The 15285-nt window shown below is 37.5% G+C and overlaps 1 protein-coding gene across 2 annotated transcripts in view; it reads right to left on the bottom strand.

Annotated features, from left to right (window-relative positions):
* The window catches only part of Frmpd4 (FERM and PDZ domain containing 4), a 312460-nt gene that overhangs the window by 154095 nt on the left and 143080 nt on the right, over window positions 1-15285 (bottom strand). The window contains exon 2 of one of the 2 annotated variants that reach the window (XM_042680514.1): window positions 13948-14064. In XM_042680514.1, the coding sequence (XP_042536448.1) occupies window positions 13948-14064 (117 nt within the window). Of the gene's footprint in view, window positions 1-13947; window positions 14065-15285 lie in introns of those variants that run through there. The other variant, XM_042680513.1, reaches the window with a different exon arrangement.

The following is a 15285-nucleotide window of genomic DNA, read 5'->3' as shown; positions in this document are numbered from 1 at the left end:
GTAAAATGGAAAGATTTTTAAATGCCAGAAGATATTGCTTGTGAGGATATTTTCATATCTCTACCAAGCCAAAAAATTTTCTTGCACTTTAAAATTTCCTTGGAAAAAAATTTGACAAGCTTTACCTAACATCTTAAGTTCCAACCTGTAATCTCAGCTCTATAAGGAAGTAAAATAGCACATGCATGTAGCAGTGGAATTTCAGATATGCAGGAGGTAAACTGTGTATAAGGTTTTTCAGGTAGATTGACCAAAACAAGATTACACTTCCTTTTTTAAATCTGGTTGCCATTCAGACACAAAGTCAAAAGAAGGATATTTGTCTCAGTAGAGGAATTCTCAGAAGTGTAATGTACAACCAAGGAGGAACCAACTAACCAATAATAGAACATCCAGACACATTACAAGGGCATGGTGATTTGCTTGTTTCAAAAGGAAGGAAGACAAAATCCCTGTAACTGAGAGCCAGGTAAGGGCTAATTAATATTGCAAGCCTTAGGCCCAAAGGATTAAAGAGGATCATTGGCAGAAACAGAAGCAGTGCCAGTAAAAACCAGAAATGCAAATTCAGTAGGGAAGAAATAAGGCTAAAGGCTTGGTGACATGGATCAACTGCAGTGATTTCTGTAGGTGAAGAAAGATACCATGAGCATGACATTCTGCAGAAACTGAATAATCAGGAGAAAAGCTAAAATTAAGTACTGTAAGGAATGTGGGGCTGCCCTAGTCTTTCAATCATTATTTATCCCCCAGAGACATGCTGATGTAAGGTTTACCATGTCAAAGACAAAATCATCAATTAAGACCATTATTTTCCTAAGGGGTTGCTTCACTATTTCTCCCCCAGTTTTCCAAAATTTAATCTTGGTTGTACAATAACCACAAAACTGATCGGGTATAACAGATGTGGACAGAGTATAGATAAGACATAGCATTCTTTCACATTTGACTTCTATTTTTACATCTGAGCATCCTGGGAATCCCAAGGGACAGCACTTAACAAGTGAATGTCTTGTGAAAGGTGTAGAAGATAACAAGCAGTAGGTGTGAATAACTCCTGTTGATTAGATGTACACTGATGTATAAAACAAAACGATTTTAAATCATAAGAAATATTTTGGGCTTGGTGGAAAATCAGACTGTGCTCTCATTATAAGTTCTTTTTTATTGTTATTATAAAGGTGATATACAGGGGGATTACTGTTATATGTCAGGTAAAGAGTACATTTCTTTTTTGGACAATATTACCCCTTCCCTCACTCTCTCTCAGATTTTTCCTCCTGTTCCTAACCACAGGTTCATACAACTAGAAATTGCAAGCCTTTCCGTTGTCATCCATTTATTATCTCAGAAGCACAAGATGTCTCGTGAGTTATGATTTCCACAATGCTGTCAAAGGCACTTTCAATGGTCATTTGACCACCAGATGGTTGTTACTCACACAAGAAGATTTAGAGACTGTGTTATAAAGGTTGGCATTGAAGGGCAAAGGGAAAAGAATCCAGAGGGAGTCATGTGATGAGTGGAAGTGACATTAGGATTACCCTTTACAAATGGACTTCTCTGGAGTTGCAGTTTCTGTATCCCATCAAGCTTCTTACAATGGCACCTGCCCAGGGGGCCTCTTTGTGACTGAAGAGACAAAGCTATGCATGGATTAAGAATAATACTTCAAGAAGGGGATGTGATTGTAGGCTTCTACCACTCACTCTGGATGCTTCACATATCGAGAGCAAACATTAGTATGAAAGGTACTTAAAATTAAAACTCAGGGCAGATGATGGCTAATGTTAGACTGCTTTTACTGCTAGGACAGTGACACAGGCAGACTATTCTTTTATGAATTGGTCACATCAAGGGAATTAACCTGCTTGGGGAGCCTGCATAGGGCTCTATATGGTTGTGGGGATTGTTGCTCAGCACTGCTCCTGCAAGGAGACATTTCTAAGGTCCTTAACTTTGAATTATCTCTCCTGTAGCACTCTCAGACTGAGAAAACAAATGATCACAAAACATTTCAGGAAATAAAAAGAGACAGCCCCTATAAAGAACTCTGAAAACTTATTAACAAGAAGATAAAAGACCCAATTTAAAACTGAGGGAAATATTTGATTAGCCATTTCCTCCAAAGAAGCTGTACAAATGGTTAATAGGTGCTAGAATTTGAGGAGGATCTGTCACTTACAGGTTCAGGTGTTGAATGCTTGGTCATCAGTGGGTGGTGCTACTGTGAGAAGTGATGGAAACTTTGGGAGATGGAATCAAGCTAGAAGAAATAAGTCCCTGTGTGTGTTTGGGGGGGGGGGGTGAATGGGCTTTGAAGGATGGAATAGGTTTGAAGTCTCCTCTCTCACTTTCTTATCTGCCACAAAGTGAGATCAGCCTCTGCACATGCTCCCAACAAAATGATATTTGGCCTCACCATACAACCAGAATTAAGGGACCCAAGGGCTATAAACTGAAATGTCTGAAACCATGAGTTAAACCAAATCCCTCCTTAACCTTCTGAGTGCCTCATAGTGGCAGCTCAAGAGAACAACAGGCTACTGATTTTGTGAAGAAAGGGATCAAATGAGTCCTCTATTTGAAATGTGCATTGCTAGTGAATTCTACCTGGCCTTTCATAGTCTCGTCTCCTACATGGCCCATTGATCCTGACTGGAAAGTATACCTGGTGAAGAGTAAATCGCATGCACTGTATTTAATCTGATGGGTGTTTCATCACTGAACCATGTCCGACCCAAGTCATCGCAGGTGGATGTGTCAGGGCCCTGGCCAAGGAGCCACAAGGAGGTGGGGAATCTCTCACAAACCCCAGAAACTTTGCATAACTGCTGCACTGGTTGGTATACAATGGTTGAAGGGGTTGCCTTTTGTAATTTACATAAAGGCACCATAGGCTAGTTGAAGCTTAGATACAGCTTCTACATATGACCACATAAATGATCTCCATGACATGGAAACAAGGGGTTTTATGTGTGGTTGTTTTGTTTTCCTTCTTTGTCCCTTTTTTAAAGTGTAACTGTTTGCAGTTATTTCTTTACTCTTTTTTTTCTCCTCTAGTTTATTCCCCATGGTCACTGTTTCTGATTTTGCTACCCTTTGTCTTGTGTATAAGTTTATCTGATTTGGGAAATCACAGAAACAGTGGGACAAAGGGTGAACAAATGCAACAGCGATACTCCCTAGACACTGAGTTGGAAATGAACTTTGCAACTTGGTGGGAGGAGGGGAGTTGGGGGAGGGGGGAGGAAATGAGGGAGGGGTAACACTGCTTGGAAAGAAATGTAGTCATTTCCTTACTTATATAACTATAACCCCTCTGTACATTACCTTTAAAATAAAATTTAAACAAAGAAGTAGGCACACAATAAACAATAAATAAATGAAGTCAGCACATAGAAGTTCTCCCTGTTTGAGAAGATTTGTTCCAAGATTATGAGCAGATGCCCAAAACAATAGGTTGAATCAACCTATTAATAATGCTTGTGTTTTATACATAAAAGGTATAAGAAAATTTAACTTGTGAAGAGGCACCATAGGAGAGTAACAACTATAAGAGTAACATACTATAATAAGTGTTATGTAAGCCAGGGTCTGGTGACTTACAGCTGTAATCCTAGCTAGTCAAGAGGCTGAGATCTGAGCATTACAGTATGAAGCCACTCAGTCAGGAAGCCTGTGAGACTTTTATCTCTAATTAAACAGCAAAAAGGCAGAAGTAGAACTATTAATCAAATGGCCCAGCTATGAGAAAGCACAAGGCCCCTGAGTTCAAGCCTCAGTATGAGCACACACAGACATACATGCATACAGACATACACGCACACACACACACACACACACACACACACACATATACACAGAATTATTCAATAATTATTAGTTGCTTCATTCTCAAAATTTCTATTTAACATTTTTGGGATGTGATTCACCACAAGTAACTCAAACTGTGGAAAGTAGAGGGGCAGCATATACTAATGATTTGTGGACTAAAATTCAAAGACTGTCACATCATTGAGCACATCATTGAAGAGTTTCATATTTTCATTTTCAAACAGATTATTGACCTCCAATACTTTCTTGCTATTCTAATGAATTGTACTTTCTCCTTACCCAGTTTCCTTTCTACCTTTCTACAGAGAGCCAATCGAACCCACTCCGTAGAAACTTCAGAAGCTACCCTGACTTTCTCCTTCCTCTGCAACTTATTGATTAGCTCTTTCTCTTGTCTCTCTCCTCAGGGTCACCCTCTGACCCTGAAGATCTTTAAACTCACATTTTGCATACTTGCTTCAATCATTTACATAAAGACACTCTGTCCAATGATGGAAAATAAGGCCCTTAAGAACTATAACATTTGGAAGACAGTTTTACTCTGCTAAATGTTTAAGCAAGAAAAAGAGGCACAGGTAAAGGTGAACAAAAATAGAAGAACAATTTCTTCAACCACATGACAAGTCTTGAGTCTAACTCTATAACTCATACCTGCAGAGTTGAAAACATATCTCTAATTTCCAATAAAGGTACAGGGGAAATCATTATCTTTAATATTTAATCATCTACTATACTGTATTTCCCAGGAATGCAGATATTATGACAATTCAGTGCACAAAGAAAAAAAGAGGAGCTTCCATGACCTTTGCAATGTCATGTTGCAAGTGAGGTTGAGGATTTTGAGCAAACATACCAACTGAGGGACATCTCACTAATGAGAAGGCTAAGTATGAAGGTGACTCAGAAAGAATTAGGAAGTAAATTCATTATTAAACTGATAAAGGCATCTGCAGAGATTATCCTGGAATAAAGATGTAAAAATTATAGCTCATTGGCCAAATACCACCAATGATGAGAATTGGAGATTGAATCCAGGGCCTTTTTAGTGACATCTACAGCTTAGATTGTATATTCTTCAAGGGTTAAAAATAAAGATAAGAGAATATTCCATGACACATAAAAATTATAGGTAGTTCAAATTTCCGTGTCTATAAAGTGTTGTGGAAACATAGTTATGCTCATTCATTTACTTAACATTCATAACTGCTTTTATTACACAGTGGCAGAAGTAAGTACAAGGAGACCAGATGGCCCACACAGCCTAAAATATCACTTTCTGGACTTTTATGGAAGAAGTTTGCTAACTCCTTGGTCAGACTGGGAAACTACTTTGCTCAAAAATAATCTGGGCAGGATTGGTTCCACTTGAAGACTTGGCTCTGTTTGGCTTAAGTCAATCAACAAGTCCCCAACTCACAGGGACTGGAGCCTATGTGTTGTGGTCCAGTCTTTGTGGTTACTATTGCAATGATGTAAGGCTAATTTAAGTTATCACACATTTAAGTTATTGTATTTTAAATTAACTCCCAAAGTTTTTAATTACACAAAAATGCTACTGCTCTACATTTCTGCTTCCATCACTTTATGCTGTAAATGCCACAAAATGTATCTTTCTATATTGTACAGTCATTAATATGGAGTTACAGATATTTTTAAATTTTGTCATTTAAAATTCTACATAGGATTGAAGAGTGAGTTAGTACACCAAAAGCAAATTAATATAGGCTACTCTATCTATCCATTTATGTATTTGCCTTTTACTGAAAATGAGCTGGGATCATAGTGTTAGTGTTTTCACTTTAAGTAATTTATTTTTTCTGTGCCACTTGTTGCTGCAACATACTACACTCATACTCCCCACACAAAGTACCTTCATGAATTCTAGAAAATTGAGAAGCTACCACATTAATAAATAAATCAATGGTGAAGTTTTGATGATGAAACTTTGGATTTGTTTAATGAATTACCAGCTTTACATAAACGCCTAAATTTTTGGCATTTCTACACTGTAAAAAAGAATAATTTTCACTAACTGATTTGTAAACATTTTCCCTAAAAACCTACAGAAGAATGTAATGTTTCAGATATGGGCCTATTCATTCATCTATTCATACATATATCCGTGTAAAACCCTAACAAAAAATGCTTATTGACCTCATGATACATGCACACAATATTCTGAGCTGTGAAAACCTCCTTTATCACCTATAGGTAAATAATCATGATGCTGTAGTAAATTTTGCATCAAAACCAAAGAGGATTAACATATTTACATTTATAAATCATTTACCCTTTTGTGGGTTCTAAGAAGAAATGTAAGCTGGACAATGTGAGTTGTTGAAGTTTAAAGGTTGGTCTAAAAGAGAACCATCTAAGTTAACTTGGGAAGGAAGTTGCCAAGAGCTTGGAACAGAAGATGGAGAATGGTGTCATGGAGACTGAGAGAACAGTCTAGAACATAATATCACCAAAAATGAGCTGGGCACCTTTATACAACAGCTTTATAGGATTTCATGAGGATAATAAGTAGAATTTCTTCAAAACATCACGGACAATTAACTTTTTGAAAGTACAATGGAGCTGTTTCTCTGTAAACCATTAGTAAGAGGAAGTTGCTATGTAATTTTCATCTCCCTAATAATTATTTGCACTTGACTTTTGCATTCCATTGTGACTGGGCTGCCATGCTGTGAACATTTCCTGTCTCCTAGTCACCCTCCCATGTAGGTGCTGGTTGGAGGTAGGGAGTGGCTGCAAACCTATGATGAATAGATCTCCACCACTTGAGCATACATCCAACAAGGGGGTAATAATGGCACTTTCATATTAAAAGTTCTGCTTTGGTAATTTGTAGATATGCTGCTCCTAGAATATCCTTTAGAGGTAGGTCATAAGTGTCAGATCTCTTTGAGAACTACATGCTGACAGGAGACACAATACAGATCTTTCTGGCAACAAGTAGAACAAATGAGGACTCTAGGTCCATTTTTAGCTCTCTGTAAACCTCAAGAAAGTCACTTCACCAATCTCTGCCCTAGTTCCTTTCAAATATAAACCATGCGGAAGCCTTCCATTTCAAGGGCTTTGAAAACATATCAATCTGTGAAGTAAAAATACAGGAATTAGCACAAATATATAATGCTCAAGAGCAAACTACTTAATTCATGTGTCAAATCCAGTCCATTGTCTGTTTTTGTAAATAAACTTTTGTTGAAAACATCCATACCTAGTTTATCTATTTCTAGTGACTCCTTCAATATGACAGTAGTAGAGTCCCTTTCTGTGAGTCACAAGAGATCACAATGTTTCCAAAGCATAAAATGTTTACTATATGAATATTGACAGAGGAGGTTGACTGACTTGGTTCTAGAAAATTAAGTTTGTGAACAGAGGGAGAAAAGTTATGTGTCTTTTGGTGAGAGAATGTCTTGTAGTAGCCAGTTACTTTAATGAAAATTATGACATGGAAGGAAAGTGTAAGACAGGGTAACACAGACTTATTTTTCCTCCAATTGTTCCCTACTCATCAACAGGCCAAAGGGAAGGAGTGTTAGGAGAATGTGCTCCTACAAAGAAATAAAATCGGCACGGCTGAGTACATTTTTGGCAGTTATTTTACTGTTCTGGTTAGAAAAAACAAATTGCTTGTATGAGCTATGAGTTATAAATTGTGTAATCTTAGGGACTCCACTTATTTAACTTATTTAAATACAAGTTAAATGCTCTTAATTGTATCTGTAACTTGCAACACACAATATAAAGATGGTAAATGAATTTCTTGCTGTGAATGAAAAAAAGTTACTTATAAAATTAAATAGCAAATAAAATAACTCTATTATATATTGGAAGAGAGGTCAAAGACAGAAGGGAAAAGCTTTACATTTTAGTACTTTTACCAGTACTTGTATGTGTGTGTGTGTGTGTGTGTGTGTGTGTGTGTGTGTGTGTGTGTGTGTGTGTGTGTGTGTGTGTGTTAGGAGTGCACCTTGAATTCAGAGCCTTGCCTTCTTGCTTGGCTTTTTTGCTCAAGGCTCGTACGCTACCATTTAAGTCTCACCTCTACTTCCACTTTCTTGTGGTTAAATGGAGATAAGAGTCTCATAGATTTGTCTGCTTGGGCTAGTTTCAAACTTCAATACTCAAATAGCCTCCTGAGTAGCTAGGATTACAGGCATAAGCCATGGGTGTCTGGATCTATCCTGATTTTGAACAAGGGGTCCACATTTTCATTTTGTAATGAGTTCCTAAAATTATATAGTCATTCCTGTATGCTCAGCACCTTTCCTATCAAATCTCTTTTGAAAGTCTCTCCCAGCCTTCCTTAATCTGAATTGTTCTTGCCTCTACCCTGGGAGCATCAGAGTGGCCTGATTTACATGATCTCAATATCCAGTGGCACAAAAATTACCACCATCCCTCATGACCATTGCAATTGATAAGGATCTTTGTGAGAAATAAGCCACTTGAAGATAAGGATTCATTCAGCCTTCTAGATTATCTATAGGCAAAGGGCCTGGCAGACACTGAGGTCTTTAAGTAAGGTACATTTGTCATGAGCTCCATCTCAGTTGCTCTACTTTTTTTATGCAAGAGGACAGACAGTAATGGAAAGACACCTATCACAAAGATGATTTTGTGTCCTCTTAAGTTTAGCCAATCCATTTACCAGCATCATCCACATTCCTCCACTTGGCATTTGGCACAGACCAGAATTTCTGCCTGTGCCCCAGCCTTAGGCAATGACATCAAAATTACTCTCTGCAAGGGTTGGTTCAATCCACAAAGAAGAGGTTCAAAGGCAACTCAAAATACTCAAAGGTGGCTGGCAGCCCCAAGCTAGTATTTCAATTACAGGCTGTGATGGAAACCTGGTCCTCCAGGTGCTGCTCCTTTTTTCATCAGTTGACCATCCTGATGACTCCAAATGCATCCTGTGACCCAACTTGTATGTATCCCTAGGGCTATGTATAGCCATGAGGAGAAAGTGGTGACCCAGAGTGTGAGCTAGGCTGTTGCCCACAGCTTGGCTTGAACGTGTGGATCCCAATTCTATTATAATTTAGTGGCCTGAAGAATTTCAGATAATTAAAATCCCTTCAGATCCTTTGACCTGCTGAACAAATAAGCCAAATGTTTTAGGCATTTGTCCTTAACTGAAGGCCACGTTAACCTAGCAAAGTTTCAAAAAAAAAAAAAAGGTTTAAGAAAAAAGGCAACAGCCTAAGATACTTAGCACAGCTAAGTCTGCTTAGCACGGCTACTTGTGCTGTACACTAAGTTAGATCTGGAATGCTAGTGTCTTTTCTGAGCTTTCCCATTAAAAACCTTTCTATCAACTCTGCAAACCTACCTTCCAGCTGGGAGCTGCAATTATTAACTCAGCAGATAGGTGCTTTGTCACATTCAAAAGAAAACAAATCTGCTCCAATGAAGGGAATAAACAGCTCTAATGTTCAGCCTGGGAAGCATTTGCATTGACAGGACATAATCACCTTTCATTTCATGTAATGATACTATATCGTGTTTACTTTGTTCCTCCCATTCCTAAATTATAACATGCCTGCTCCCCTTGACTGGAAGCTTGAACCCCTAAGGAATGCATTGAACTGAATGACATTTGTTCATACCATGAGGCCATTATTGACGTTTTATGCAGAATTCACTGTGTGCACTTGGAAGAAGTATATTTTATTTCAGAATTCATCATCAAAAGTTTTTTTAAAACAAAAACCCTGAAGCAAACTGCCTCTCCTCTAACATAATGCTAGTTCTTCACTCCGAATATTTAAAACTTCTTGAAATAATGCAGCAACCTGCCACCAATAAGCTTCTCTGATTTCCTCCATGGATATAACTTTTAATTTCCACAGAGATCTCCAGCATTTTATTACTAGAAACAAAGGGTAACAAGACATGTAATCTCTCAGATCCATTTGTCTTTTGTTGGGTATATATTAAAAATGAGGGCTTGATAAAGAAGGAAATTGATGTCTGCTTCAAACACAAAAATATCACCAGGAAAGGGGTTACAACCACAATATCCACATTCCCCTTCACTATTTAACTATTCTTGACTTTTTAGATTGCTAGTAAAAGTTTGAGGAATTTATTAAAGGAAAACAGATAACTCATCCAAAAAGTAATAATAAGTCTTAGGAAATTCTAGAATAAAAATCAAGGAAAAAGTGCTCTAAGAATGACTTGAGAACTACAAAATAATGTTTGAAGATAATGACTTCTTCCCTCTTTGGGAAATTTGAATTAGACTGAGTAAAGTTGCAGTGGAAATACTTTGGGGGTCCTGCACACGATAAGATTTTCTAGTTCTAATTTCTGTGATGACAGAATCTTATCACTTTGATTTGACTCTTCTCTGCTGTGGTGATAAGAAAGCAGAGGAGAACATACAAACTACTTGTATTTATTCAGATGATCTTTTCCTAGCATTTGATGAGCCAAAAATTTATTATACATTGACCAGTGAATAGAATTGCAGCTGGGAATAGTTAAACTATTTCCAACTTGGCCCAAGCTCATATTGAAGAATAGAGTGGAATTTCCCACATCTCATTATTAATCTCTACTATTCAGGATTTAGAATTGAATCCCTCTGCATTAAGGAGATAGTAGCTCACCTAATTACCCACCATGGGAATTGCTTGTAGAATAAAAGAATGGTGTGTCTTATCCAATACTCACATGGGGATACTTTCTACATATATAGACTAAAGGGTGCCAGAAAGCCAGAAGGCCAGAAAACAGTCCCTTTAGTTTGAGCTTATAGTCACACTATATGGCTAAGAAATAACACTCCAGTCTCTTCTTTCATCCCTCGGCTCTATCCATACAATCTTCCACCTTGCTCAATTTTTAGTATTTTTCTCCTATCTACAAGGACCAGCATGCTAAATTGTTGAAGCACGTTTATATTACATCTCTACATTATACAGTCAGACAAGTATGTTTTTACTTCATTCAGTGAAAAACTGAGGAAAGAACGACGTAACATAGAGGACCCCATAGTCTCTATTAAACTTGTGCATTTCTACAGAGAATAAAGTAGACATTGCTCACTTGAGAATGATGACAATGGCTTTCATTGTTGTCCCCACCCCCCCCAAACATACCTGGGGGGGGTCTCTGCTCTATCTTAAACATAGTCTATATTATATTTAACACTTCTATGAATGCTTGAAACTTGCAAATTATCCTACTTACTAAAGGACCTCCCGTATTTTGTGGTGCTCAGTAAGTCCTAGGTACAGTCAAAGAGAGCTTTTCTGCAAGTAAGAGTCCTCTATCTCTTAACTGCCTACAGAACAGTTGTTAAGCTTAAAGAAAATCTTATATCTGAAAGATTCACAATAATAATCTGATTATTTAGCTCTTAGAGTTTTGTCTATCACTTGTTTGGCTTCCATCAAAAACAATTATCTTACATGGCATTATTTACTTTCAAAGACAAGATTTACAAAAGAAAGCTGAATATCGTTCACAAAGAATATGTAAATAGGTGAAAGATCAAATGCAAAGGTGTTAACCTAATCATACCTTAGCTCTCAAATTGTCCTTCAATGAGTACAGATACCCTAGACTGAACACCAGAGTCTCACAGCCATTCTGATAATTAAAATATCTCTTTGTAATAGGCATTATTCAGTAGGCAAACAAAAAGAAAAGGATTGCCATTATTTATAAAACTCAGTGAATACGAACAAATGCTTTCCAAATAAGTATTATTCTCTGAGAGCACTATAGAAATGTACATTATTTTGTACTATTATTTTGCTCTGCTTGTTATGGTTTTAGAGACAGGGTCTCTACTACACAGCCCAGTCTGACCTGGAATTTGCAATCCTCCTGCTTCAGCCCCTTGAGTGTGGGGATCACAGATGGGCATCAGCACACATGGAAGAGCCTTACTTTTCAAGTAGAAATGAAGCACACAGATTTGGAAACATTTGGATATTAGTTACTTTGGTTTTAAAGCTCATTTAGTAATCAGTGCAGGTTTCTTAAATAGCTTATTTGGGTTTAGGTTTTAAAAGCTGGCAATAGACCAATATAAATATTAATTTGATACCTGCTCTACCCCTTAAAATGTCAATGATGCTAACAGTAACCATGAACCCCTGACTGGGAGCCCTTGGTTCAGATATCTACCTATTGATCATATGACCTGGAGCATATGGGAACTCAAATCCAACCAGGAGAAAATGAAAAAAAATGTATTAATCAAGGAGATCTGAGACATATCTTCATAAATTCACATGCCATGTCTTAAGTATCTTCTATTGGTAGCAATTTTCCAGTCTTGAGTGTAAGTATCCAGGTCCCCTTAACTGAACTGATAACATAAATTGATAGCCAGGTATAAAATAGATGCCATAATATAAAACTTAACAACATTACTTTAGTGATAGCAGAAGGGACTTGGGCAACATGTATGAAATTAGAGTGTGAGCCAAACTACTGGCCTTTCTACCAGTCTTTAAGTTTTCTGGGAGTCTTGACTTTGACCATCACATCTCTGGGCACAGCCTTAGGAAAGTCTTGAAGAGCAAGAAGGCACTTTCCATATGTTCTTCTGAATGATCAAAGACAACCTGGGTCATCCCAAGATGGCCTCAGCAAGCACTTCAGCAACTATGTTCTGAGGAAGTGAAGTCTACTCTATCTGCAGCATTTCTGAGTAAGGGGAGAGATTTTCATGGGAGATCCTGAAAAGTAACTCCAATACCCACATGTTATTTCTCCTGCACCCCTCTACTTTCTAATAATTCTCACTTGGAAGTAGGTACAATTGAGAATACAAAAAGCCAAATCTCCCCTGAGTAACCTTGGCAGACATTTTCAAAGAAAATCACCCCCACTTCATGGTGATCTGTATTTACTAATAGTCCACAGGCTGCTTGGCCCGAAGAATGTAGCCTGTGGTTGTAATTTTTTTCTTCCTTCATCTCCAATCTCTGCTCAATTACAAATTGAACTCAAGCCAACTGTGCTTCATTATTTCAAAGCTATTTCACTAATTTCTTGTAATTAATAATATTTCACTTAAGTTGGAGAATAATAACAAAGACAGGCTGTGCCCTGCCATTTTGAGAAATGCAATATAAATTCTTGTCTCATAAAACTGCAGAACCCAAAACACTGCAGCCACTCTGAATCAAGATAATTTTTCCTTAAAAAGTTAAACCCAGAATTAACTATGACCTAGTAATATTATATGACCCAACCCACTCTAATACTAGGTATATCCAAAACAAATGAAAGCAAGGAATGGATATTTTGTGTGTGAATGTATTTGTGTGCATGTGTGCATGAGTGAGTGTATATGTAAATAGGCATGTGTGTTACAAGTGCTTCTTGTAGTGCTCCCTGCTAGCACCTGTACTTGCAATAATCAAAAGGTAGAAACAACTTAAATGTCCTTAAAGAGATAAATGAATAAAGAAATGTGTTGCATGTGTGTGTGTGTATTTATCCTTCAATTTTTTTTAAAGGAGTACAATCCTAAACAATGCTTCAACATGGATAAACCTTGAAAATGTTGTGCAAAATGAAATAAGTCAGGCAAAAAAGGGCAGATACTGTAGAATTCCACTTGTATGAGATATGTGGAATAAGGAACCCATAAAAATTGAAAGTAATACAGACATTACAAGAAGCTAGGAGGAAGGAAGATTGGATAGTTATTATTTAATGGATACAAAATTTCTAGTGATGAAAATGTTCTAGAAAACACTTTGTTGCCTTTTCTAGTTACAGATGATATAGTAGCATTCTCTACTATTTCTAGAAAACTTTCTAAATGATAATATTACATGTCAAACTTTAGTTATTAGACTCAGACAGTGATGCAACTGGTTTGGTGCTTAATAATGACAGACACTTTTTCTCTTGGCCATGCTACACATTGAGTGGTCACTCTAAGATGGAGCCTGCTCAAGAGCAAAGAAAAGCAATTTCACAAGATACAGAAGGTATAGGAGATTAAGCTGCTTGAGGAATGACCTTCAATTGTATATGAATCCCCACTTTTAGTACGTTTATGATCAAAGTAGAATCGCATTAGCCAAGAATTTCATTATGCCCCTTTGTACTTACTTGATGAAGTAGTCTCGCCCATCTCGGTTTGTCATCATCTCCCATCCATAGGGTGGTACCTGGTTCAAGCCCCAGGTTCCTGAGGGAGGTGGCCAGCCTGACGACTTCGTCCTGTGGCTAGAAAAGAAAGAAAAGCATCATCACACTTGACTTCTGAATATATCTTCTGAGACACTGCATCAGGGCGCAGTCATACTTCTTAAAATCGTGAGCTGAATCTTCAACCAATTCAAAGCATAATTATAAGGAAGGTTTTAACACTAAGCATTGCCTGTGTGCTCTCTCATTTATTTTCCATAGAAATACACTTAAAGATCTTATAATAAGGAATCAACTCAACAAATAGGTCAGGGAGATTAAGTAACTTTCCCAAAGACAGATCAACCAATTTTGAATGAAAGTACTGCATATTTTCTGTCACACTAGACACTGGATTCCAAAGACCAAAATAGCAAGTTTAGACTCATAATAATCATACTTCAGGCAAAGTCAATCATGAAACCTTACACAAATCTGTAATTTTAAGTTTCATCACAGCCATATATTCTCCTTTTACACTTACCAGTCTACAACTTATCAACAAGATGCAAAGATAGGTAACAGAATTCTCTTCAGAATGGTAACTACTTTGTACAACTAAAGGATAATAATAAAATAACTTGTAAAAAAGAATTCTCTCCAAGTTTGTCTTTTCATAAGCAAGAGAAAAGGGTTAATAACTCATTTCCTCATGACAAGTAGGCATGACAAGCATCACGGACAGTCACACAGAAATTTGATGCCAGTTTCTGAAACATCACCAATCCTGGTTTTACCTTCTCAACCCAGAACCTGCAGAAATTTCACCTTTGTTTTTGAAAGGAAGCAAGTGATATCCTTAGAATAAGTCAACAACATTTGACACTTGATCAAGGAAAAATTACTCAGTGGGTAGGCTCTAAGATTGGTGACTTGAAACTGCAAAGAAGGACCATCAAAGCTGTCAGAGGGAAATAAATCAGTGATGTCATTTTCATGGATTCACCATCAGTGTCTCAACAGCAATCCAAGAACCCTTGGCAATCAGAAAGGAGCGCCCCCTTTGGTAAGATGAATGTATAGCAAGTGCCTCTAGCCTAAGGTTCAGCCTAGCTAGTGAGAGTGGCAGGAGATGGATGGAAGTTGCCATCTGCCTCCTTGGTCAAGACTAGTTGTACCAGATGCAATTTATACAGCCTTTTACGGCATCTTTTATGCAGGCTGTAACCCTGTCATGGTGGATATTCGAAGCAGGGCTCTTAACCATTCTGTGAAGAGGGGAAGATTTTAAGTCAGCCGGAGCATGGACAACTTCTGCTC

This window comes from Dipodomys spectabilis, unplaced genomic scaffold (assembly GCF_019054845.1).
Source record: "Dipodomys spectabilis isolate Male_0828 unplaced genomic scaffold, ASM1905484v1 ptg000061l, whole genome shotgun sequence".
In the NCBI taxonomy this organism is placed as follows: Eukaryota; Metazoa; Chordata; class Mammalia; order Rodentia; family Heteromyidae; genus Dipodomys; species Dipodomys spectabilis.
Note: the sequence above shows the minus strand (reverse complement) of the source record. Positions and strands in the feature narration are given on the sequence as shown.